This window comes from Phalacrocorax aristotelis, chromosome 2 (assembly GCF_949628215.1).
Source record: "Phalacrocorax aristotelis chromosome 2, bGulAri2.1, whole genome shotgun sequence".
Classification (NCBI taxonomy): domain Eukaryota; kingdom Metazoa; phylum Chordata; class Aves; order Suliformes; family Phalacrocoracidae; genus Phalacrocorax; species Phalacrocorax aristotelis.
This window is the reverse complement of record NC_134277.1, coordinates 131,266,128-131,292,736: the sequence shown is the minus strand read 5'-3', so window position 1 is coordinate 131,292,736 and position 26,609 is coordinate 131,266,128. Positions and strand designations below refer to the sequence as shown.

The following is a 26,609-nucleotide window of genomic DNA, read 5'->3' as shown; positions in this document are numbered from 1 at the left end:
TTGACAATGAGGGCATGACAATCACAATTGTCATGACAATGAGGCCATTCTGCTAAACCAGAGGGTTAGCAGTAAAGATAAGCACCTACTTTTCACAAGCAAAATCCAAAGCCTAACCCTACAGGACTATACATTACATAACTTTCTCATCTGCATTATAACTTATTAATAATATGCAAAATGAAACACATGCCTTTCTATAAGACTCATTACTCTACAATAATAGGACATTCTTTATGAAATGAAACTAGACAGAGTAATAATTACATGCTCTTAGAAACATTTTACATTAGGTTCAACAGCTGTGCTAGGGACATAAGAGAACGTACACTGATCCCGGCTCTACGCTTGGACCACGAATAAAGAAAGGAACTCGAATATCAAAGTCATATGGCATTGACTTCCCCTTGACCAGTCCGAACTGCCCGATATGGTAACCGTGGTCAGCAGTGTAAATAATGTAGGTATTCTCCAGTTCTCCCATCTCTGCAAGCATTTGGTATAACTGCAACACAGCATAGGTAAAACTCTGAATTAAATGTAGCAAAACATGTTTCGTGCATCATCATGTATGACCACCATTTTACTCCCTTAAATACACAGAACCAAACATGACATCGATGAGGTTGTTGAAACAGACATTCTGGGGATGGATATTTTTACATCTTATCTTTACTGTGCACTTAAAAAGTTCAGCTTACAAGTTCAATTTCACATTTCACAGAGGGGAAAATTAAACAGGTCCAGAAAATTAAAATACCAAAATACGTTCGTCTAATAGAGTTGCATTAGTATGTCCAAAAGTCACTGCGCACTGAAACACAGGTTGGGAAAAAAGTCTGCTACAGCTTTAGGGCAAATGGTACTTAGATTTGATTTACTGTGTTAGTCCACAACTTTCTCATTCCTTATAGTTGTGGGCTTGGGAAAAGGCTGTAAATTTTTATTAAAGTTTGAAGAAATCTCTCTGGGGGAAGATCTCTGGTCATGGTGCTTGATTTTTGAACAAAAAGTCATGCAAAGTACACCTAATAGTTCATGTATCACATTACCTATAATTAGCTGTACACTGCATTGCCTAACTTCTGCAAACACCAGCAGACTGACACCTGAGTTGCTGTGATTTGCCAATTCCCAGATTTCAGCTGAAGGATGAACTGTAAAGGGAGTGTGTGAAATGAATAGTTGTCATCTGTGCCCCTGTGTCTATCTATGTGTACACGCAGGTGATGCATCTTCTGTTAATACCAGGCTTTATATTAAGCCCAGTAGCTTTTCCCTTTTGAAAACTCATCAGTTTATTCACCCAGCAACTGAAAGAAGCAAGTGAGGAGCTTGGCATTGTGTTGCAGAGAACATAAACAGAATTCATTTCTACTGAGGATATGTGGAGTAATTCTTTGTAGCCCAGAGGCTTTCCCCAGGCTGTGGTTGGGGAAGGTAGAGAAAGAATTTATTTAATTTTGTAACCCACTAATATGATTGTATACACAGTAGTTTCTTGAACTCACTCTTTCCATAGAGTCGTCAACAGACATCAGGGTCTGAAGTCTTTTGCGCTGCAAGACGTTTGTAAACTCCATGTGGATAGGCAGCATGGGCCCCGTGTACTGCATGATCCAGTGCTTATCCATGTTTGGTGCATAGTTATAGCTGGGAGTGCTGGGAGGAAAAGAAAGGATCTGAAAAGTTATGCAGCATCACAGGCATGAGAGGAAGTTGAGAACTCCTCTAACACAGGAATAGCTAACAAACAGTTAAATCACATATTCCATGTAGTAGCTGGTATTCCTAATGTAAAATACACAAACATCACTTCACTGGCTTCTGAGCTTCATTGGTTCACACATTACTTCAACATTTTTCAACCACTTGTTTTGTGAGCTTTCTTTTGGGATCAAAGACCACTACATGGTCTTGTTAACATGATACATGTCAATATTTGGGATACACCAAAATGTGTTTCTCAAAAGAATTTGTAATAATTAAAAATGTTTAGCTGAAAGATGCATCCCATAAAGTTAAGTAGAAAAATGAAGAAAGTCAGAGATGAAAGACAACTACTTCCCCCTACTATTAATGTAAATTGCCCTGATGCTACCAGTGGGGAAACAACCTTATATTAGCACAAGTTCAGTGAAACTCAAAAGAAAGATATTTTCCTGTGGGATAAAGAAATTTAGCAGTCACTAATAAGAATAGTAACACTGGTGTTATCAGTTTTCAAGGTGCCTCCAAGAGCAAAAGCACTGACTTTTTTTCCCCTCCCCATCACCAAAGGAGAGTGCAGGCATTGCCAGGACCCTAAGTACATCACCCCAGGGGCTGGGCACAGGGTCAGCTTTGATATGAAGCCATGCTGTGTCCTTGAAGGAGAGAGCTGAGAAAGTGCTGCAACCAGTGCCATTGACTCCAGATCCACGTTCAGTTTCCACCACTTACCCTTGGCCCTCACCTGAGCTATGTCCCAATGATGCCTGGTGATGTGGTAGATGTGCAAATTCTGCTCATACTAAAATAACATTTATTTACATACTAAATACTGTTGATGTGTTATTTTTTTATGTGAATGCAAAGCACAGTGCATTACCAGCATAACATGAACTATGAAACACTACTGAGCTAATAGTGCTGTTGATACTAGCACTGAGAAGTATGACACAGAGTCCTACTGAAGCAAAGAATGATGCTTTAGGAGTTCACACAAACATCAAAGGAAAGATTTGAGAGAGGTATTCTATTCACGGCTGATTAATTTTTGAAGGATATCACATAAGAAACAAGAACACATTCACAGATATATCACCTGTGAAGAAAATGTACTGCAAAAAATATGCCAAGTAAACTCACTGTACAGATATGCAGAGTACAAAAGCTTTCCATCAACCCTGTTTTTAAACCTGGCATACATGACAACTAAAAGGTGAAGAGAAACTAAGCAAAATCCATGTCCCATAACAGTTTCACCTATATATGACCACTTTCCTCTGTAACACTTGCAGAATCTAGGCTTTGAGAAGCTAAGCTTTGCCATTTTGATGAAGTGCTTTGGGTTTTATTTTTTCCCAGTTTCTAATACACTGCAGTACATGATACATGCACTGCAGCATTACCTTTGAAAAATAAACTTCAATAAAAAACAAAAAAATGCTGTTGTGTGGTTGGATTAATTTGATTCCTATGGTTCTTTTTTCAGTTTATAACAAAAATGCAATTAAATATTAATTTAGATACTAATTTTAAATATTTAAATATTAATTTAGATACTAAACATAGATACTGATAATTTTAATATATGCATTACCCAAAGGTACATTTTCCCTACAGAAATGTTTATCTTTAGCTGCCCTTTCAAAAAGGTAGCACTGAACAATGTGAGAACATCGCCTACTGTCACACCTTTGACTAGTCCTTCATTTAGCTTTAATTTTTCTTGACATGGTTGTATGTGATCACAGAATGGTGGAAGCAGTTGATTTTACTGAAGCAGTTGTTTTTACTGTATCAGCTATAGAACGTATAACCTATAACTATATATTCTGAGGATAAAAATTGGCTGAATGGACAATGATATAGACTGATAGTAAACTGCAATAAATTAATGGAGTCCACATTTTAATTGGAGACTGTTTCTGAGAATTTAGGTGGAACCTGAGAAGTACATATGTCTCTAGTACATGCAGCAAGTTTTGACTAAACTACTTAACCATTAGCATCAAGGGAAAACAGAAGTCAGACAATGGTATTACAGGATTTATGATGATTTCTTAGAGTACTTTCTTTCTAAGAAGTATGGAAAGGTTAGCAAAGACAAACATAAAGTGAAATTCCTTTTCTGCTGGAAATTCTTTTGTTTCAGGTTGAAAAGTCAAAATGTTGACATTTCCCATGGTAGAAGCCTGATTTTTAAAGGAATGTTTATACTACCACAAAATTAATGGAACTGAGTCCGGGAGCACAGTCCTCTAGGTTCTTGGCTAGCCAGCAGCCCAATCAGATGGACCAATGGAGCCCTAGATCTTGACAAAGCAAGGAGTATAGCAGTTTCGGTCACCTCTCAGGTATTAGGCAGGTTGACAGAAAAGGAGGATACTTCCAGTGCAAACTTTCCTTTGTTTTGTTGGAAGTTTGTCAAATGAGATGTTTTCCCAGGAAAGACTTCAGTTTTGATTAATCAGCTTTTTCCAGCAAAGCCCTGCTTTTTTTCAGCAGACTCCTGAGTGCCCCCGCCATGGAGGGATGAGGTGGCTGTGAGCTGTGCTCAGCCCGCAGCACCATGACAGCCTGCTGCTGTGCCAGGAAGGAGAGCCAGCTGCTGAAGCGGGCTCAGATCTCATGTTCCCAGGCCATTGTCAGAAGCCTCCTCCATATAATGGATAGGCTTTAAAAGCAGCACTCACGGGTTTAGCAAGGCAGTTAAAACCTTTCACAGACACTTTCTAAATGTATTTTGAATTTTCTGGGTGAGAAATGCAGTAAGCAGAGAGTGGGCAGAATTTTCCTCCCAGACAATCCAAGGAACAGGACCTCCTGTGAAATATCCAGTGTCAGTGGTTGATGGAGAAACAAGAAACAGGGGTCCAAAGTGGAGGAGAAAGAGCACTAGGGAAGAGACAGAAAGGAATTCAAAACCCCCCCAGCTTGTCTATGTCCCCTGCATATCCATTTGTTGTCCCTTGCAGAAATCCACCACAATGGCACTGTTTGCCAGGCACAAGATCTGACATTACCCTCAGAACTGTCTACCTTTTATTGTGTAAAATAGACAAACACATAGAGAGAAGGGAATTCTGGGGAAATATTGCTGATTTCTGAAAACCTTTCCAGGTAGACAGATCTCTTCCCTGTCAGTGATAACTGTTTATCACAACATTTTTTTCTGGAAGCAGTTGGAGATATCAGCTAAATGTTCAACTGTTATAAGGCCTTGAGAGTCATCATGGCACAGTCTGTCACTGTTTCTATTCTTCCATATTTGGGAATGGCTTTGCTCTGTCTTGACAAGTACTGCTATAAAGTAACACCAACATCTACATTTCCTTGATTCCTCCTAGCACTGGGAATATAAGGTTGAAGGTATGTACCATGTCTCCTATTGCGCCTTCTCAGTCATGGAGACTATCTAGTCTTGAGCACTTTTGCTGATCCATGGTCAGAAGACAGTGCCAGGTACCCCATTATTCTCAGATTGTCCACAGCCTCTAAGTCTGGCAAGGAGCTACTGCTCACCTGCCCATCGGTCTTTGCTGGGCTGCCCCTGAACAGCTCAGATGCTGCCCCAGTGTGTAGTAAGGAACAGTTTCTGATTTCAAGGTCATGCTTGCTAGTTGATCAGCAAATATTAAAGCCCTTCTGAATGTGTGCCCAGAGACTGGCCAAGAGTTCATTTTACATGTTACAAAAATAGATAACTTGAAAAAGTGCTCCCCTTCATGCAGGTCGGTTCTAAAATGACCAGCAACATACTACATGAAAAATAAATCTGTAGAGAGGGTAAGGATTGAGAGACCAAATGATTACTCTACTGAAAAGGTACAATATTTGTCATTCTTGTAGGCTATACTAGCTTGGGCAGATCTAGATTGCTCAGTCACTCACCTACATTTGTCCAACGCATACTATGCAGAACTTACTACACAGAGACTTCTTGGCACTCCATGACAGGTCTGTTCTGGCACTGGGCAGGACACTGGAAGATGTCAGGTTCATAAAATTTCAAACTGAAATCCCCAGTTTAACTAAAAAAGAATCCCAAATACTTAACTTTTCTGTAAATGCATTCTCAGAATGAGAATAATTCACCCTGAGATTTCATAATCACTCACCTATGTGAATAAATTTACAGAGAAATTATCCGATTTTATTTGCACATTTGTAAAACAAAAAAGAAATTGGATTAGCCTTCTATAGCCTTAGATTACAGTCTCCTCAGGAAAGGGGTGACTTGTGTGGTTTGAGTTCCATTAGCACTTAATGTCTCTGCATCAATGTGCGTTGTTTTATTCATGCCAAATCATAGACATTGCATTCATTGTCTATTTCCCACCTGTTAAACTGCAGCAGGAAAGCCCACAGTCGTGATAACAAAGTGTTCGATAAGTCATGGAAGGAGTAAATATCTATAAGCACTAGTACACTTTTCTCTTTAGAGAAAGATTCACTGTGAAATCTATAATTTATTTATCTGTAAGCACTCATTCAAATAGGTACTTAAAGTTATGTTGAGAATAAAGGAATTATATTAACATTCAGCTTTGTGGCCTGAATCCAAAAGGCCTCAATAACTTTCAGTTACATGAACAATCAGCATTTCATATCACACATTTTAATTACTGTTACTGACTACGTATCTGCTATGCTTGTATATTTAAATTTGAAGTTTAAAACAGACTATTTGCCTTATTTGGCTTCTAAGGTACCACAATAACTTTAAGTTAGACAAGAAATAAAAAGGTCCAGCAACCAAAAACAACGGATGTTTGTCCTTGAGGACGTATTGAAATGGGGTCCTCAAATAACACATCATTCAGAAATGAATTACACAATCTTCTACTAGTAACTGAACTGCTTCTTGTGTGATATTCAATGAAACAAATGGAATGAAGCCCTTCTGCAAGTCATTATTAGAAAAAGATAGTTTACAGGTTAAGAAAAGAATGGGAGATTCAGCTTGCCTAATGTCCCTTGCACAGTTGTGGTATCTGTGTGGAAAAGAAAACAAGCAGAGTACAGCATGTTTTAAGAGCTCACAGAATTCAGTGCAACTTTAACATTTGTTTTCTAAAAGCTTGATCTAAATATATACATTTCCACCTCAGGTGGGTTAACATGGAAAGAAACAAGCACGTTTACAAACATTTGTTCAATTGCTTGTATTAAAAATCTGAGTTTACCTCTATTTACAATCTCTGAATTCCCTCCTGTTTTTATCCAATAAAAGAAAATTACAGTCACAAAAATACTGCCTGAAAATGTTGATTGTGAATAATTCCATAGAGCCCTCAGGGGGTTTTATCCCAAAAGCGTTTGGCTAATCTTCTATTTGGATTGGGAGTCCTCCAGCTAATGAAAATAATACAGTACTTATATGCCCCAGGAACACTTTCATTTCACATAAATAGAAGTCAACAATATTTTAAAATAATACCTATGGTAAAACTCATTGTAAAAAAATGAATAGTTTCTGTATAAAATTAACACCTATATTATTCTTTGAAATATGATTAGCAAACATTGCGTAAGTGGTCATGTTTCTTCAGAAAAAGAGTAAATAAACAAAGGAAGCAAATCTTTTGTTTCCAGGGAAAGTAGACTTCCAGGTTTAGACACTGTTCTTGGAAAGCAGGAAGCCTAGGTTATGGGCAAAATTAAAAGTAAAAAAAACATGACCAGTGGCATGGTCAGTATTAATGTGAAGTTGAATTTCACCATTCTGGATCTACTTTCACTGCCTTTTAAAAGGGGAATTTTTTAAACCCAGGAATATTTGTATATCTGGGGATGTAAGGTATGAAAATTTACTCCTGAAATGTAACACAACTGCTATATTTCAGAATAAAGAAGAAAAAATATTGTTATCCATTAAATATAACATGTTTTTAATGTAGGAAAGTTTACTTGCTGCTGCTGAAGTTAATTCTGTAACTAGAATCTTACCCCATTTCTACATCACACTAGTTCTAGTCCTTTTTAAAGTCACATTTGCAATGATGTGTGTGTTGATTTTAATCATTTATCTCTAAGTCAGGAGTCCAAGTGGGCTTCAGGCCAGCCGTGACGAGACACATTGACATGTCAAGATTTACTGCTGATGCAAATGTGTGATTCTACTCTAATGGGTAAGTGTCCACATTACAAGAAATACCACTGTAACTGGCAGGTGTTTGAGACTCGGCCTCAGTGACTAGAAGGCATCCTGAATGCAGCCATCTCACACCCCAAATACACAGTTAAGACTGCTCTGGGGATTCCAAGGTGCAATAGCATTGCTTTTCATGCTTCGCTACTGCAAACACACCGCTACTGCTAGACCTGGTTGTTCAGCACCTTTCATACTATCTTTAAATGGAAATTGAAAATTCTGCTTTTCCTATCATCTACCTTTAATCACATTACCTTGGGAAGCTTTCCAATCTCTTTCCAGATACCATTTCTAGCTGCTCCTCCTAAGATATTTAGCCTGGCAGTAGGATTGCTTCCAGGTAAACATAAAATCTGTCTGTCAGTCCTCCTGTCAGCCCAAGGATCTTTAAGTCAGCACAGCCAGCAGTGTTTCAGATTTCCATTTTTTACATACTTCAGTAAACCTGCCTCCTGCAGGTTTTTGCTTCTAATGTTTGTTTACTTCACAGCTTATAAACAGCTTAGGTCTGATTCACAATTCCCCTAAGACTAGTTCACACTGGAAGGTAAAGAGAAGTTGAAGTGCCAGAGGCCCTGAGCATAACAGAGAATTCAGGCTTTCATTAGAGCATCCTTTGAGCCAGAGCTTTCCTGTTCAGCTGTCTGATGGAACAAGATTCCCCTGTAATGGCTGCCAGGGACACCTAGAGAAGCATCTCTTGTGTCATAACTTCATATTTAACAACAGCATTTATAAAGGTCTAGCAACCACCCTCCCCAGCAGATGATGTTCATTACCACAGCAAAAGTCTAAGTATTGCTTTCATCTAGTACACCTCCAGTCCTATTTTCTTCCACAGAAATAACTTCTGGGCATAGCTAGAGTACATGCATTAGTATGAATTATTTTCAGAAGTATATCACTCATTATGGTGATAGCAGCCAGCACAAACTTTCAGAAGTATTTTCAGGTGTCAGAAATGGGACACGTTTTAAGGAGAGGAGAGGTGGGAGAGTAGGAGGGGGAATGGACACTTAAAAACAATAGTCTGCTGCCTGCAGTATGATATAGTCTGTTAAACTGAAGCTAATGAGAATTAACAGGGATCACTTAAAATTTATGATTAAACAGTATACACATCATTACCTTCCTTGTCCTTGTAAGAATTTTCATGCCACTGCTGCAGGCTGATTGTGCTGAGGAGGACAGGACTGCAAAGTAATGATAGCATGTAATTCTTCCTTTTCTTTTTGGCTTTGATGGGTTTTTCATAAACCTTATGGACTTTGTAGCTGCATTCATTTGATTTTCTTCTTTTCTTGTTGTTAAGTGGGGAAATGAGACCATTGGACACTCACATTTGAGGGCAGAACACTCCCTGAACTGGAATATCTCCTGCTGTAGCTGATCCCCTCTGCATATGTGCAAGTAGAAAACTTCTTCTAAACAAACTTCTGGTTTGTGTTTTTTAAAAATTTATAAAGGCAATATTCCAGTCAAATGATCGGCACTTTACCAGAAAAGAAGTGTTACATAATTTAAGGCCTGCTTCAGCTACTGTACTTTTAAGTAAAACTTCCTCTCACATGTGGTTGACAGGCTATCTTAATCCTTGGTTTGTAGGTATAACCTTCCATCTCAGTTTATAAAGCCAGCAAGCAGCTTTTGACCTGGTTTCCCTTCTTTGTTGGAGGTAGGCGTTACAGTAACATGATATAGCAACTACATTTTTAAAAACAAAATCCAAGGTCAGATGGCTGTCACCCAAGGTCAGAAAGAAAGAGATTCAAATGGTGCTTGACCACCAAGGAAGAAAACCTAAGGGTTAAACGTTCAAATTACACAAACCTTGGCAGCGGGATTTTATTGTTCTTATGCTCTTTTCACAGGAAGCACTGAATATTTTTATGAGAACTGGACTTCTTATATCTTTTAGAGCATTTTTGCTAGAGAAATCAGTTATTTGGAGGCTTCAGCCACCCAAATTGGCAGTTTATCTTCAGTTTATCTCATTTCTTAGTCTGCAGACTGAACTCTAACACATGCAGTTAGTCACTGCAATAAGAAACACAAAACAACCCAGCAAGGATCTCTTGAGGTCACTAGAGAAAAAACTCTTTGCAAGAAGGTTGCCAAGAAATCAACAACACCAGAAGACAAGAAGAAGCACAGCTGAGTCTCATATTCTGGCCTATTTCACAAGTAGCCTAGCAGAGCAAGGTGTTGGTTGATGAGAATCTCAACATGACCTGGCAACGTGTGCTTGCAGCCCAGAAGGCCAGCTGTATCCTGGGATGCAGCAAAAGAAGCATGCCCAGCTGGGATGATTCTCCCCCTCTACTCCATCCTCGTGACACCCAACCTGGAATACTGCATTTAGCTCTGGGGTCCTAGCATGAGCAGGACATAGACCTGTAGGAGCAAGTCCAGAGGAGGGCTGCGAAGACGATCAGAGGGCTGGAGCACCTCTCCTGTGAAGACAGACTGAGAGAGTTGGGGTTGTTCAGCAGCTCCGGGAGACCTTATAGCAAACTTCCAGTACCTGAAGGGGACCTACAAGAAAGCTGGAGAGGGACTTTTTACAAGGACATGTAGTGATAGGACAAGGGATAATGGCTTTAAACTGAAAGAGGGTAGATTAAGTATAAGGAAGAAATTCTTCACTATGAGGGTGGTGAGGCACTGGAACATGTTGCCCAGAGAAGTGATCAAGACCAGGTTGGATGGGGCTCTGAGCAACCTGGTCTGGTGGAAAGCGTCCCTGCCCATGTTGGGGGGTTGGAACTAGATGACCTTTAAGGTCCCTTCCAACACAAACCATTCTATGATTCTGTTTAGACCCCAGGAATCCATGCAAATAAAAATTAATTTACACAAGTACTCAAATGAAACTAAGCCTGCAAATAGATAACTAGGATCTTTGCTTGATCTTTGCAGGTGACAGGTAACCTGTATAAGGTGGGGAGGCTGTTAAAATTTTGGAGACTAACTAAACCCATTGGTTCTGGCAGCAAAACCTGGAAAACAAGCAGGCTGAAAACACCAAGCCATAGAAAGTGTCAGGAGCATGAAAAACCAATGCAAGTTCCTACAAGCACTCTTTTATCAGAAGACAGTGAGCATGGAGTCTAAAATGAGTTGCTTTGGCCTGGGGAGAGGTAGGATGAGATACAATGATTCAGTGCTTTTCTTCCAGACACAGTCCCCACAGCTAAGCGGAAACAGTTTGAATCCTACCCTCCTGTATGATGGATAGTCCCCCAGCAAACAGGATGGCTTGCCTGAGGCCAGGCAATCTGTGCCACTAAACGGGAAGCAATCTGTTGAACAGAGCGAGAACAAATAGACATAACTCTCCTGCTATGAAAAGGGGTGACTGAAAGATGACATGGGAGAGGTCCATTAAATTTGATGTAGTGACTATTCATCATTCCTCACAGGATAGGAAGTAGGGGACGCTGGTGGCATGGGCAAGCTCCAGGTTTAGAAGGAAAAAAAAGTAGTCCTTTGTCCCCGACGCATGGGGTGACACTGTGGAACTTGTTGCCACAAGATGGTGAGGCTGCCACCGTGGTTCAACAAGAGATCAGACCGATGCACAGTGGCCTGGATGCTTTCCCTAAACTGGTGATCTTCAGAAGCTGGAAAATGAGGAAAAGGAATCTCTCTTGGTTTTTTTTTTTTCCCTAAGCACTCCCTGCTGCTTTATGCTGGAGCACATAATTCCAGACACTGAGTTAGAATGATCTTTCATACAACCCAATATGACAGGTTCTATGTGTTCGTGCCTATCTTATTTTACCTTTAGGACATAAAAATGTGATAATTCTTCAGGACGATTATTTGAGAAACATTTTTAAGTGTATATTTACAAACTAAAGTATCAATCTCATCACTTCGGTATACAGGTAGGAATTACCCTGAATATATAAATAACTATGAAACATTGCTGACTGGTCTGCATTACTTGCAAAGACTAGTCTCAGGAATGTGGGATCATTGAGAATATAGGATAAGAAAAATATAGTTAAGAATGTAAGGTCAGGGAAAGTGGCATATCTAGAAAATAGCTGCCAATAAGAGGATAAAACCAATATAGACTAACAAATATTTAACCATGTGCCATGAACAGCAAATCTCTTTCTGGCCCCAACTAGTGATCAATTTATGCATGCAGTTTATGCAGTAACTGCTACTCCTTGCAATTGTAAACTAGCTAGTGTAACTACAAAAAACATCCCTGCGTGTGAGCCACTGCAGAGTGTCCGAAATGCAATTTGTAGACCACAGAGCTTTTCCACAGTGTAAGATGATTCCTCCTAATTTTTAGAGGCCAAATCAATGTACAGTCCAGCTAAAATATTTTATTATCTTATTTTCTCTGTGGAAGGAGGTGCAAAGACATTGTTTAAGCACAAATGGGAATAGTGGTCCACACATCTACAGTAGACAGCAGGGTGAAGGAAAGCTTCCCTGTCACCTCCCTATGAGGAAAAGGACCCATAATATTGAAGTTATAAAGCAAGTTTTAAAATCCAGGACTATTCTCATATTTTTACCTGGAGTTGGCCTCAGTTCTAGAAACAAAATGAAGAGGTTGGGTGGTTTTGTGGTTTGTTTTTTTTTTTTAATTATAGTATAATCACCAGAAAAGATTAAGCATGTTATTTAAAAATGCCGTCTAATAGGCTGTTTTGGGCATCAGCCAGTATCTAGTCTATAAAAAATCTGGTGAAGTCAAAAGCTACAAAAGGGTGCTGGGTTATTAGAGCCCAGGAAGTGCATATCTTAGAGGAAGATGAAGGAAGTAATATCTTTCTAACAGATCCTGACCTGTGTCTACATATTTTCAGGGTATTGTAAGAACCTGCCCTTACAAAGCCAAATACTGACCTTTTAATCTCCCACAACTTCCCAGGAGGAAAAGAGCTTCTCTCTGTTTTGATAATGGTCAGAGCTGTTACTCTCCTCCCCAAAAAAAGCAAGCATGGCAAAAGAAACAAATAAGTATCTACCACTTATCATGAGTTTCTTATATTTGAATTCTCTGTCACTATAATGTGTCCATAAAGAAATACCTCACAAGAAGTAGATACAAGAAGCGGGTCTGGCAGCGTGTGATTTTTGACTTACATATGCTGTGAAGCATTGGGGTAGAGCTCTGAGAACTGTGGTGCCGAATCCTCAGGGCCATGGGGCGCAGCATGGCTGATGACCATCATTATGGGCCTGTGGGGATATATCCTCTTAGACATTCTGAAGTAATTAATGCTCTCATTAGTGATCAGGTCTGTGAAGTAGTCCTGGAACATAAGATTAACACAAAGCAAAAGTTACAAAGTGCATGATTAATTAGATCACATACTATCATGTTATTCTGTTATTTTCAAGTCCTCATTAAAGCTCAGATCAGGAAGTAAAAACATACCATCAAAGAGATGTATGATTTGAGGGAGCATAGGGGAGACTGAGAAGTAATTACTTTCTTAAGCAGGCGAGGCCACATAAAATGAGACGGTATTTTGCAAATCAGCTACAACAGATTAAGTAAATATGATTATCAGATTTCATAATATAATGCTAAGTCACATTTAAAATGAGAGACTATACTGACAAAGATATATTTCTTGAATTTCATTGATAAAACACTTTCACAATATAATGGCTCCAAACTGCAACCCCAAACTCCTGCTTTGGTTTTTTGTTTAAATAAACATTTATTGCCTGCTCTTTGTTCAGAGTATACTTTTGCACATGTACACAGTGGAAGAAAGCTACAACAGGCAACAGATTGCAAAAAATCTTTATCAAAGAAATTGCAAATGTGAATGCAGGGAGCGGTTGAATTCCTGTAGGCTCTGTTCATTTAATTGTGCAACTTTAAGCAGTGCAGCTGCTGAGATTAAGGTTGTGACTCGGTAATAAACTGGCTTAACCCACAGCCAAGGTGGCAAATGGAAGCCAGTGAGGGGAAGGGAGGAAATGGAACTAAGAAAAAAAAGACGAAAACTTAAATTAAACCACCTGCCACCTTGGAGCATTCACTGTTGGCCTGGAGGTCTAGTGCGAGCTTCATTGAGAAAGTGCTGAGACAATGTTTGTAATTTCAAGCACTTCCAGGCATGACTAATCATATGTTGTGGATTCAAGGCCCCGAACAGCTGCAAAAGCAGAGCCTGAGGGACAAGGTCTGTGTCGCATGTCGGTGCTAGGACAAACCAACCAGCTGTGACCTCCTCATTTGCCCACTCCCAGTCCCCGCTGCCCCTTCCTTTCTCCTGTAGCATGCTAGGAGCACACATGGCTCTACCCTGGCTGCTACAATCCTTGCGGGGACATGGAAGAGACAGCGAGTGACCTTTTGGTGTACAAGATGGGTAATGACTGCGAGACACCAGTGGTGTGATAATTTCTGGTTTTGTGGCCCATTCAAGTGAAATGCCTGTATGACTGCTTTCCCAAAGCATTCACTCCCCTCCTGTTTGCCTGTTTATTCTAGCTACACACACAGAGTGTGTAAGGAATGTATAACTAACCAATATTCTTTATTTTCTTTTTTTTTTTACTCTATATAAATATATAATTAGTATCATGTAATTTCTACGGGTGGGGAAATCAGAAACAGGCATCGTGAGCTTCCAATAAAATCTCATTACATGGGTCAGAAACCACAGCTGCAACATCTGTATCATCTTCCATGAGCTACAGTCTGAGGAAATTCCAGATTGCTTTCTGCAGGCTGGAAAGTCTGCAATCTGCACTCCTAAGCCTTTCTGAGAAACTTCACGGCTGTGGGCAGGTCACCTTGGCGTACTTTCCAAACTTTGTCAAGAGCACAAACAAGGTCTGAAGTTTTCCAACGGCTGTGTTCTCGTGCTTATCTATTTTCATAGTCATATCCGGAGTCTGACACCACAGGCGCACAGCCTTTTTTTTTTGTGTGTGTGCACTGTATAATGGAAAACAGCATTAACTAAGGTTTCTTATGTGGGTAACGACTGACAACACACAGCTAACTTTAAATTTCAGTAGTGCAAGGAGTACAATTATTTTGGGGAAAGGCCTTTATTTACTACTTGCTTCTGCCACAGAACCACCACTTCCTAGCAGAGAGAGGGAAGGAGGCACCAGGCTGCACTGAAGAGCCCTTGAAAACTTTCTTCTGTTGTGTGATTAATATTCTCACATGGAAACTGATCTGCAATGCCCTGGAGAGAAAATGACATCTCAATTTCTTGGTTGTAGTTTGTTAATTAATTAATTATCTGGTTAATTAATTATCAGAAAGTGATTTTTATATGGATTAATGATGCAGCATTTATGTGTCTGGAAAATACCTTTGCATAATCAAATCCATGCTTCTCTTTGTTACCATTGCGAGAAATGGTGTAATTATAGAAGCGAGAGTTCTTCACTAATCCAACCCACTCTCTCCACCCAGGAGGGATGTAGCTGCCATTGTATTCATTGAGGTATTTCCCAAAAAAAGCTGTGAAGGTAAAAAAAAAAAAAAGAACACACACACACACATGAGTCTTTGCAATCCAAGTTTTTTAGTCTGAGACAAAAGCATGCATGAATGAAGATAAAATGTGTTAGAATGAGTCAGAGTTGCTTTATCAAAAATGTTCCTTTTATACCTTATATGGTTTTGAAATTAAAATAAGTTATTTCCAGAGCTTTTATGAGAGTTGAAAGCCCTTGTGATTTTAGGTTTTCTTCTTAATCTTTTGGAATCTAGTGCTCATGTGAAATATTTTGGGTTTTGGTTTTTTTTTTTTTTTTTAGAATAATCATGTTCCTCTTGGTTTCCACTTGAAAACTGAATAAAAATTCAGTGTCCAGCGGAAATATCTGAGAAACACCTTGTGGTTTTTAGCAAGTCCTGCGATGTTTTGAAGCTTGGCTTCTGACTGAAAGTCTGGGCTTAGCCACCTGCCTACTTTTGCTGGTTTGATAAAAGGTCTGGGAAGTCCAGATCTCCGTCCCACTGGGCCATGTTTGGTTGAGCAAGAGGGGATCCCCACCCTGCTTTGCTACCACAGCTTCTCTAGGGCAACACTAATGAAGAGACAAAGACTTGGAGGGCAACTACCTCTACCTGGCCCCAGGTGACAAGTCAGAACCCACTCAGACTGAAACTTTCAGCCTTTGCTGTCAGGCTGTTAGGAGGGCTTGCAGATGCTCCTGCCAATTCCTCTGGAAGGAAGTGAAAAGGAAAACAATCTCACAATGGAGCGCACTCCCAGCTATCTGGGAGTTGTGAATTGCTTGTGCCAAAGATACGCAGACACCAAAAGCTGGCCAACTGGCTTTGGGAGAGTGGATTGTTGCTGGCATGGCATGCTGGCAAATGCAGGCGTGTTGCTTCTAGGGACAGATGGGTGTGGAAGCTCTTTAGCTCCTTGTGTATTGTCTTTGGCCTGGATAAAAAAGTCAGTTTGGATGGCTCTGCTCTGCTTCTCCGCTGCCTGGGAAATGTGGTGACAAAACACCTGACGGGGCCTGCAACTTGGGTTTTTAGGGATTTATTAGCTCCAGCTCATTCCCAGCAAGTTACTGGGGTGTCTGGGTAACTTCACTGTTTGCATTTTTAATTTTCTTGAGTTTTACAAGCCCCTGGAGGGTCACCTGTGCCAGCAGATCTGGCTCCCATGTCCCCAGCAGTCAGCACAAAGGTACACCCAGTGCTCACAAAATGAGACACCTCTGAAACAGAGGGAATAACACAGACCTCTCCCTTTCTAGTGACAAAGCTCTTCTGGCTGACACCTGCCCACCTCACTGGTGGTACCACCCCTTGTGGTATGCAGCCCCTGCCCTCACTGCTGGCTCTGGCTTGGCCAGCCAGGCCTGCCCATGGAGATCTGCCGCCCAGGATCAGTTCCTCAGCTGGGCTTCAGGATACACGTCAAAGCCCCATACTTGTTTCCTACTAGGAAATGAAATCACTTTGGAAAACCTCACATTCAGCCTAGACACATTCAACCTAACCAAAAAAGCACATTTGTGGAAGGGCTTAAATAATTCAGATCTGATTGATGTGGGCATTGTGAACTTCCTGGGAAAAACTGGTGGAAAAATCAAAATGTTCATAATTAAAACTTGCCTGAGGCAAAATAAATACGGTGCAATCAGATCCTGTAACTGCCAACTGTCACTAACCAGAGGTTATGGTCATATATAATGTTACTTTCCTATACCACGTGGAATGTGACATATAAACAAGACCAACAGACACTAGACCAGGCTTCCAGCTCTTCCTCCCACAGCCACTCAGAAAGCAGCACAGCTGCTCTCCTTTTTTCTCCTGAGGCCAACCAGAAGTCAAGAACCTTGAGGTGAAGAGGGTGACCGTGGGGAAGGGATATGTACCCAGCCCCATTGCGTCCCAGAACGGAAACCATACCTCTCCTCTAAGGCAGCCAAATTGGGCTAAACATTCAGAGAGTCAGATGTCCAGGGAAAGTGTAAGGGTAAAGGCTGAAATACTGTGGGAAGGGAAGCCAAAGAAAGAGAAGAAGGGGAAGAGAAGTCAGAGAGAGGCAACAGTGAAGAGAAGTATGGGAAAGTGGTGTGACCAAGAGAGAGGAAGCATTAGTGAGCCAAGCAAAATCAAGGACAGTCTGTGGTTACAGGGGACATCTGAGGTCAGCCATTCTGAATGCCATCCCAAATCCATCAGCAGCTACTGCGTGACCCTGGGGAACCTGCGCGTGCTGCGCTCATCTGTGAAGGACTCTATTGCCAACCACAAAGATCAGAGGCTTTCAAGCTGTGAAATGGAAGTTATGGCAATTTATCATGTAGGATGGTTTGATAGCCCCACCTATAATTAAGATTGACTAACACCGAGACCTGAACTCTGCTGTTTACAGTCTTGCCAAATTTCAATCATTAGTGATGATAGTTTCCATGCTATCTGACTCAGGCTGCATTTTGCTCTATGGAACATTTTAGCCAAACAGTTCAGCAATTTCCAAGAAAAAGGCTAGGGAAAAATAAATGGGTTTGCCTATTTAAAAATAATTGGCAAGCTTTTCTCTAAGAAGTTCTAGTGTCTGTAGGTTTTGATGTAGTGCCCTTGTAAATAACAGAGGTGGCTATGAAAACCTGTCTCGAAATGGTCAAACTCTGAAAAACTGTAGCACACAGATGATCAGGAAAAACTTAGAACAGCTTCTCAGTTTAATGTCACCATAGGGTGTTCCTTTGGACCTGAGAAAGTCCCCACAGTTTCAGTTTTGGCACTAAAACAAAAACCAGTCAGGTTCTTTCCTTCTCTCTCTTTTGATATTCAGGTACTACCTGAGAGAAAACTATCAGCATAAACTGCAGAAATTAGATTAACCTGAGGCATAAGGATGAGAAAAGAAACTGAATTTAGAAAAGGAAAGGGAGGCTTGGAGCTGGTGGGGGCCAATCCATCTTGGAATTTCCTTGCTTTAGATTATTTAATTTTCCAACATTGATAACGTTTTGTTGGCTCCCCTTTGGCACCCTGAACCCCATATTTTGGTGCATGTTATGAGACTTTGGATTGACAGACTGAACCATTCACCTTTGTGTTGGCAATGATTTAGTATTTTATCATAAAAATAATCTCAGAGCTGTCAAGTTTTAAGTGGCTTCTTGAGTGACAGTTTGCAGAAATAGACGTTTCCCCCTGTTGTAGAATAAAGCAGTTCCCATGTCAAATGTACAGCAAAGCCTGGAATACTAGTAGGAGCAGTGGTAGCTGTGATAATGGATTACATTTGCCAAATTGCTTTAACCAAGAGTGGTTTGTTGGACAAAAGCTCAGGAGGATATGAGTAATTAGACAGATGAAGGGAAAAGCTAGGCTTGTACTGAAACACAAGAGTTTAGTCCCTTCACCGTGGGATTTTCCGAGTACCACAGAGTATAGGATAGGGCGAGTGAGTCAGAGCTGGAGCCCAGCACCAGCAGTTAGTGTCTGGCTCTTCATGATCTGAATGAAGACAAGTACCAGAGTAAAAGGAAAGCACAGTAGTGTCCATGGGGCCAAATAATAATCAGCAAGCAATCATGATGGGTGTCCTAGTTGTTTTTTGTTAACCGTAGGATTGTAAACAATTAAAGTGCTATGGTACGTGTCACAGAACTGCCCAGGAGCTGACACTGTGATGTGCAAATGTCCTAGCTGGATCTTCACATGTTTGGCTCAACCACATCCTTAACTTAGCTGTAGCCTGACACTTTTTGAATTGCCCAAGTCTGAGTACTGACTGGGAATGCTCAGCTTTAGAAGCTGCTTGCACTTAGCAGTTACAGGGTTTAGGAAGCTATTTCTGCTTGTAATTAATAAAACAGAGATTATGACTCAATGGGTAAAAGCCTCATTAAAAAGTAATGCCATTTCAAGGGACATCTTTTCATTATTGCGTGAAATGGCCCCCACAGAGATAACAGGAAAGATAAATGCTGATTTTTGCATTTTAATAAGAGAGTCTTTATCTGCACTCTGGCAGTTTTGCTAACTGTTCCCAGGACACATTGTTATTTTTTAATCACATGTAGAGTAGCTTATATATCAGAATAATTGCATTCTGTGTATGTTCAATTAAGTTTATGCAAACAACAACACATGTCATGTTGAACAGAGTTATACAGACATCTATATGTCTCAGGAGTGGCTGCAGAGTATATATGTTTGATACCTAATATGAATAGATGCCTTAATACAGGTTTTTTTTTCCCTTTAGCAATTAGCTAATGAGTCCTGAACTGGACCAAGAGATACAGCAGGTTGCAGTGGGCGCAAGACAAGGAGAATTTGACCCAGGGGATCTCTGAAGTTTGAAGCCAGGATATTTATTGCTGAATGTGATCCAAATTTTCATAATGCCCAGTACTTTTTTCCCCAGTATTTTCTACAAGCATTTATGACCAATGTTTACAGTATTATACAACAGAATTAGTCCCCTAACTCCTGTCAGCATTACTGGATTAGCATACAGGTGAACTGGGCTACATCTACTGGTGAGACATCTCTGCACTTCCACAGATCAAAGGGCGTATATTATGTTCTACGCCCTTGTTATTTGTTGAGGCTTATGGGAATGTTTCCATTTTAAAACAAACCCAAACCTTTAAAAAGGCATGCTGCAGTAAGGTTTAGTCACCGTGACCCAGACAAGAGCTTTAAGGAGACAGCCCACTTCCTTTAACAAAGTCAGGAAACCATTTACAGGGGTTGCGAACCACTGTTTATATGACATTTCAGGGCTGACACACAGTGATTCTGTGCTTCTGGGGACAGAGCCCAGCAAAACTGCAACTTCCGGATTATTCCAGTAAATTCCTCCTTGCTTTCTTCCCATTATGCAAGTGATAGATTCAAAACCCAGAAGTTTGATTTTTCCCTTCTGTTGAAAAATTACAGAGGATTATTGTATCACGTCATTAAAGTGCAGAAAGCCAGGTCAGTATGCCAGCACTGCCTAAGAAATGAAATAAGCACGGTCCCAAAAATGCAGTGAGGAAACTGAGGCACCAGGAGGGTAACCCTCAGCTAGACCTAAGTCATGCAGGAAGCCTGTGGCATTGCCAAGAATATTATTCAGATTTTGCAGTTCCCAGTCTTGTAACTTAACCGCAGTAGAAAACCTCAGGTTTTCTACTTTTTCTCCAGCTTTGTGGGTCTTTCCCAGTTGCTGCCAGGTTTACCATTGTAACCAAAAAGAGCATTAAAGGTTTTATAACTCAGCAGTTGCAAAAAGCATTAGCCTATAACTTGATATAGCAATCATTAGCCTGGGTGATGTCTTTAACAAAGCCTGTATTATGGGCCAAGCTGGTAGCGCTTTCCAGTATTGATGTTGTCTGACACTTCTCATTATAAGATCCTGTTTTCAGTTGCTTATAACTTTCTTATACTTGGAGTGAATTTTTCCACACTGGATGTCTGCCTCAGGCTCAATTTTTTGAAACTTCTTAGACCAAACAGTAGCCATCTTTGAGAACCTCAGTAATGGAAAAGGAATTACATTTAACATCTGAAAAAAATTATGTGAGCTTCCATTTGATAGCACTTCCATGCTCCGCACTGAAAGCATGGACTCTGTCAAAGACATGATGGATTCTCTGTCAAGGAGACATCTTTTATCATCGTGGTGAAAATCTGTCCAAAGTTTGCTCAGTTTTGGAAAAAGCCCTGCAGTTTGTCTGTGCTGGAGATCTGGGCACCTCAGGACTTTATGCCCTGTCCACCTGTGAGGCTGTCAGTAGGTGGGAGAAAGTTGAGGTAAAGAGGTAACCAGATAAGGCCAAGCAATTTGGGGAGCCGCAGGAGATCCAGCAAAGGAGCTGAGAGGGCAGGAAAGCAGTGGGTGCTTGGGGACCCAAGACTGGCAATGTCAACCAAGAAACTGGACAGTGAGAGCAGAAAGGAGAAAAACACTGACTGACAAGGCAAGGCCAGTGGGAGAAGCAGATTTGCTGATCAGGCTGGGAAAGGAGATCACTAGCGGTAGGCAGTGGGAACAGGATGTGTCTTCCAAGGACTGACTGGACCCAGGAGGGCGAGGGAGGATGGGGACAACCTGAGGACAGACAGGCTGGGGGACAAGGCTCAGAGCAGAGGCTGAGGTGAGGTCCTGCCGGGTCAGAAAACTGGTATGAGGAAACTGAAGAGTGGAGACTGCTCCCCCTAATGGGGTAGGACAGTGGGGAGGGCACAACAATGCTTGAAAGGACTCCTGAGTATCACTGGTACCTTTCTTTCAGCAGACATCTGAAAACCTGTAGCTTCCACCCTGAGCCCTCATATAATGTGATAAAACCCCACTCCGCCTAGTAACTCCATAAGAAAACCATACAGTTTTGCAGAGGGGATCTGAGACCCCCATCCCTGCTGATGTGGATGCCAGCATCATGCCACTTGATAGAACTGGTCTATCTTTTTAAACCAGGGAAATTTCACCCTCCAATTAGGGATATGTTATTATGTAGTTAAATACTATCATTTGGCTACGTTAACAAGAGAGACTAAATAGTTGCACAATGTTCTACCCAGATTTTCCACAATGAAGCACTTGAATATGTAAACTTGTTAAAAATCTTCTAATGTACAGTTTTCTGTGCAATATTTAATAGCACAGAATTCTGTTTTAAGCATAAGTAGTCAAACATGCTGTGGTTTTTGATGAGGTCCTGGACGGAAACCAAAATGAGGTTCACTTCCCATGATACCATAGAACTTGAAAATCCTGCATGTTATCCATTTCAGCCTTTTCCCTCTTCTGCATTTCACTTTTTGTGGACTATTTAGATACATTCAGCATATTTAGTTTTTATTTATACATTTCTTAGTTTGACTGAAAGTGCAATTTCATTCTGAGAAGTGAGGCATATTTTTAATTATTTAAGATATTTACAAGTTAAATTATGTTTGCGGCTCCTCAGCCTCTTTTATAGCAATTAGGAGAGAACCTGGATGGTTGGAGTTCTTTCTCTTTCTTTATTTTCACTTTAGAAATATTCTGAAAACCAGGACTCATTCCCTGCTCGCTCATTCCCACCCCTGTATCACATTCTGTCACCCTCTCTGGTTTGAAAGGGTGCATGAGGCAGGATACAAATTAGGTCACTGAAATGATGCAGATTAAAAATATGTGCTGGCAGAGAATTGTACTGTAAGGCTGTGAACAGGAAACACACTGGCTTTGCCTACAGAGGAAAAGTATTGTCTGCCCACGCCTTCAGGAGGCATAGCTTTTGCTCCCTTTATGAAAGATTAACTTGTCCCTGGGTATCAGAGGGAATGGTACACCTCAGCTTTCAGTCTGCTGTCATCTCGGCATGTTATCAGTTCTTTAGTCACTACTCTAAGAAATATACCCATAAGTGACAGATGTCAACTGACATGCATCAGAAGCTGATGTGAACTGTTGAACATATTAACTAGATGTCAAGCAAGTGACCGTTTCTGTTCATCACTACACAGAATTCTGTGACTAATGTCAAAACATACCAGATAGTGACATCTTGATGTCCAGTCATTTCCTGCATTCTGAGCTTTACAAATGCAAACATTTAGAAATCAACAGTCAAGTTGCTTAATTTTGCTATGTTACCATTTTTGTACCACAAAAGGCTGAGAATGCCATCAGGACACTCGCATGCATGAATCCTGGATGTTATTCTGATCCATTGATACTTGTGAAAAAGAAATAAAATATTGGGAAATACATCTTCCCAAAGCCAAATCTAAAAAATGTAAGCAAATATCTGCCTTATTTGGTGATCCCTGTTCTTTCAGGTGGGACTCCGTAAGGGGAGAGCCTGGTCCTGAGTTTGGTGTGCTGTTGTGAGGCTGTCAGCGGTCACTGAGCCAGGGCAGACTCCTGTTGTCTCCTGCACAGTTACGCTGGCCGTGAGGGCTAAGAGGAGTGAGGGTTAGAGTGTAATAAATTTATAAAGTAACACTAAGCAGAGAGGGCTCTGAATGCAGATGCATGTTAAGTGAGGGTGGGAATTTTAGACTTACATTTCTCTTCATATTTTCAAAAAGATGAAACTTCAGCTGGTAAAAATGTAAAATCCAGCATCATACAAATTGTGACACACTATTTAACAATAAAATGATTGTTGCATGTATGTCTCCTGGCTATTGGCTGTGCTGCTGTCCTGGCTCTCAGTTCTAAAATACTAAGATAATACTCAGCTACTGCTTGGTTATTAAAATGTAGCATAATCCTCCTTTCCTACTGGAGGAATCCAGGGCTGAGGTAGTGCACTCCTGAAGTTTTCCTTTGTGTTTGTGTAGGTGAATGTCAGTGTGAACTGACACCACTGGGGAGCACATCTGAGAGGCAAGGCTATGTGTTGTAGGGCTGGGATAGAACAGTAGAAGGTAAAGAAAGTAAGAGACTTCAACAGTACCACAGGGAGGGCTGAAAGAACAGCAAATAGCCAGCCAATACTTTGGGAAGCACAAAACAAAATCTCTAACTCCTGCATCTAATAATGTTTTGAATAAAGTTTCTGAATCTAAATAGCTGAAGGGATGTTTATTGACATTAAAAACTATGATATGAAAGAAAACTTCTCAAGCTTTTGTCACAATTTCCACAAAATTTGAAAGTGATTACAGAGTGACCCTTTTTCCTCCCCAGTATGAGCAGCTGGAGCCTATGTAATTAAAACAAATGTCTCGTCTCTCTGAAGCTCTCCACAGTTGCTTTGTTTTCTCTTTCTACCTATTTACTGTGCCTCCCCTGCTATTTCCTACAAATGCTAGTATAATATTACCATTTTGTGAACTTCCAGCAATCAGAAAGCTGTGTAGTTGACTCACTGATGCATTAGCATGTAGCTTGTGAGTAAGAGAAACCATAAACATTGAAACATCCTTAATTGTTTGGGATTTTTTTTAACGATAATTAGAAGCAAAAGTGATTTTGTTTTGGCAGTGTTGTACCTGAGTATTGTCTGCCCTGCTAGCACCCAGAACAGTTCCTGCCTATGATTTGGCACTGACATATAATCTTCAAAACGGGATGTTTCCATGAAATGCAACATCTCCATTAGGTCACATCAGAGTAGAACAGGAGTAGAAGAGTAAAATAAAAAAAGGAAAGAAAAATCTATTCTGTTCTTTGCCAGGTTTTCACAGTGGGCTCTAATTATGACTGTGGTTTATTAGAGCACATTTCAGGCATCTCTTTAAATGGCCTGCTGTGCTTGTGTGGCGTCCTCATGGCTTCAGCAGGACTCCCCTCATGAGCAGTCTGCCCACGTGTGATCAGTTGCAGTATAGAGGGTTTAGTTAAGGCTGCAGCAGGTTTAGACAGTGCATGCTTTATAGATGTTGGAAATTATTTGGGGTGAACAGAAATAAGGACATTATATAAACAATCCCCCACTCTTTTATTTACAACGTCTTCTATAATAATTTGATCCTATGTAAAAAGTGAGAGCTAAATCCTCATCATTTCAAACAGAGAACCAGGTTCAAGGCATTGCACATTGTCTTATCTGGACTGGAGCTCCCCGGACCAGTGCCTTATCAGGACTGTCACCAAACTGTGAGTCGCCTTGGGTCACTCACTTCTCTTTCTCCACCTCGGTTTCCTGTGGAGGAGGATACTTATTTCCTCTCAAAACGCATAGAAATGCCCAGGGTAAATACCCACAACATCTGCAATACCAGCACAGAGTCATGACTAGTCTATGTGGCATGTGGCCACTCTCTCTCCCCGCTTCCCTCTTTTTTACTCCCAGTTATTCTTGACTCCCAGGTATACCTGAGTCATTACAATTTTACTAAACTTTCTAGCTGTGAAGCGCAGATTATTAGTTGCTTAGTGGATTTGTGATTAATTTTTAATGAGGCAACACTGTCTTTGAAAAATGTATTATAAGATCTGCTGTTAATTAAGCTGCCACTTCAAAAATAATTGTGGGGCAATTAGAAAGTAGGTTCATCTTACAAGGAGTAAATGGATAAATTCTTCGGGGCCATATCATTTTAAGGTTAAACAATGTACCTTGGTCAGAATCAGAGTTCCATACAAGTATTTTAATTTGTTTCCATCTCCTTTTTCTTCTTCCTGCCCCTTGTTAAAACTCACCTACACTGACAGTTTTAGGACTGATGTTCTCTCTGCCTGCCTTTGGAAAGGGATTTTTTTCCTTTTTTTTTTCTTTTGACCCCTTTTTCCTTTCCATTTAATAGGGCCAAGTCTGCATTTAGCAGACATCTCCGCACACCTTTGTAATACAAGGCAGTGCAGAAAATATACCCAAAGCAGAGTGTTTACCGTGAGAAGTGCAGAGAAGGCTAGTGACACAGCTACCCAGTTTATGCATGAGTCATTTAGTTGTGCAGGTATTAGATCACAAATCTATTGATAATAAATTTTTTAAGAACAGGAAAGCCAGGTCCCACGTGAAGCAGCTATAGATCAAGAAGAAAGGATTTCTGAGACATAAGCCATGAGACAAGGCTTATATTGTAGGGCAAATTCAGCACCTTTTCTAGAAGTGATTGTCAATTCTCTCTCCCCTCTTTTTCTCCTCCAAAGCCTTGACGCTGACCCTTTCTCAGGTTTACCAGTGCTGTACTCAGATGGCAACTTCACTGAACCTAGCTTCATAGAGACTGAAAAACTATTCAGTGCATGTGTCAGAGCCAACACCAGGTCCAAATAAGTTAAATATTTGTCTGTTTTTGCTTTTTAAACAGGATGCAGAAGTTCTCCAGAACTACAGATACAGAGAGACAGAAGAAAAAAGAGCAAGTTGTCTGTGTGGTGAAGAAAAGACGACAATCAGGCAGATAAATTTAAGGCATTGGATATAGCAGCATTAAGAGAATTAGGACAAGCAGACAGCATGGAGACATTCGCCTGCTATATGTTTTGAAAGCGATCCATTCTTGAGCCTAAGCTGCTAATAGAGACAAATTTCTTTGCTGCCAGTTACATTGTAAGGAACATAGTTGGCACTGAGATCTGTGCCTCGTTGGTCCTGTAAAGGGGAGTCTTTGTAGTCGAATGACGCTTCTGGACAAATTGCACCCTGATGACCTCGCACAACTCCTGTACCTTGCGAAGGGGAAGTCAGGCTGGAGCCTAACGTGTCTACAGATTGAATCTTAGGGGATAGGTGATGCAGAAATGAATCAGGTTTTACATCAAGCTGAAGCACAGACGAGAGGAATAAGAAGAGTTCTTTGTAGACAGGAAAGGGATCTCCTGACTACGGAAAACCACCAGGAATTTACAAGAAAACTATCAAA

At 40.6% G+C, this 26,609-nt stretch overlaps 1 protein-coding gene across 4 annotated transcripts in view; it reads right to left on the bottom strand.

Annotated features, from left to right (window-relative positions):
• SULF1 (sulfatase 1) overlaps positions 1–26,609 on the bottom strand; it is a 125,063-nt gene that overhangs the window by 31,554 nt on the left and 66,900 nt on the right. For all 4 annotated transcript variants that reach the window (XM_075085199.1, XM_075085204.1, XM_075085201.1 and 1 more), the window contains 4 exons: positions 15,181–15,332; positions 12,977–13,146; positions 1,512–1,662; positions 330–505 (listed from right to left, as the gene is read on the bottom strand). In XM_075085199.1, the coding sequence (XP_074941300.1) occupies positions 330–505; positions 1,512–1,662; positions 12,977–13,146; positions 15,181–15,332 (649 nt within the window). The remainder of the gene's footprint in view (positions 1–329; positions 506–1,511; positions 1,663–12,976; positions 13,147–15,180; positions 15,333–26,609) is intronic.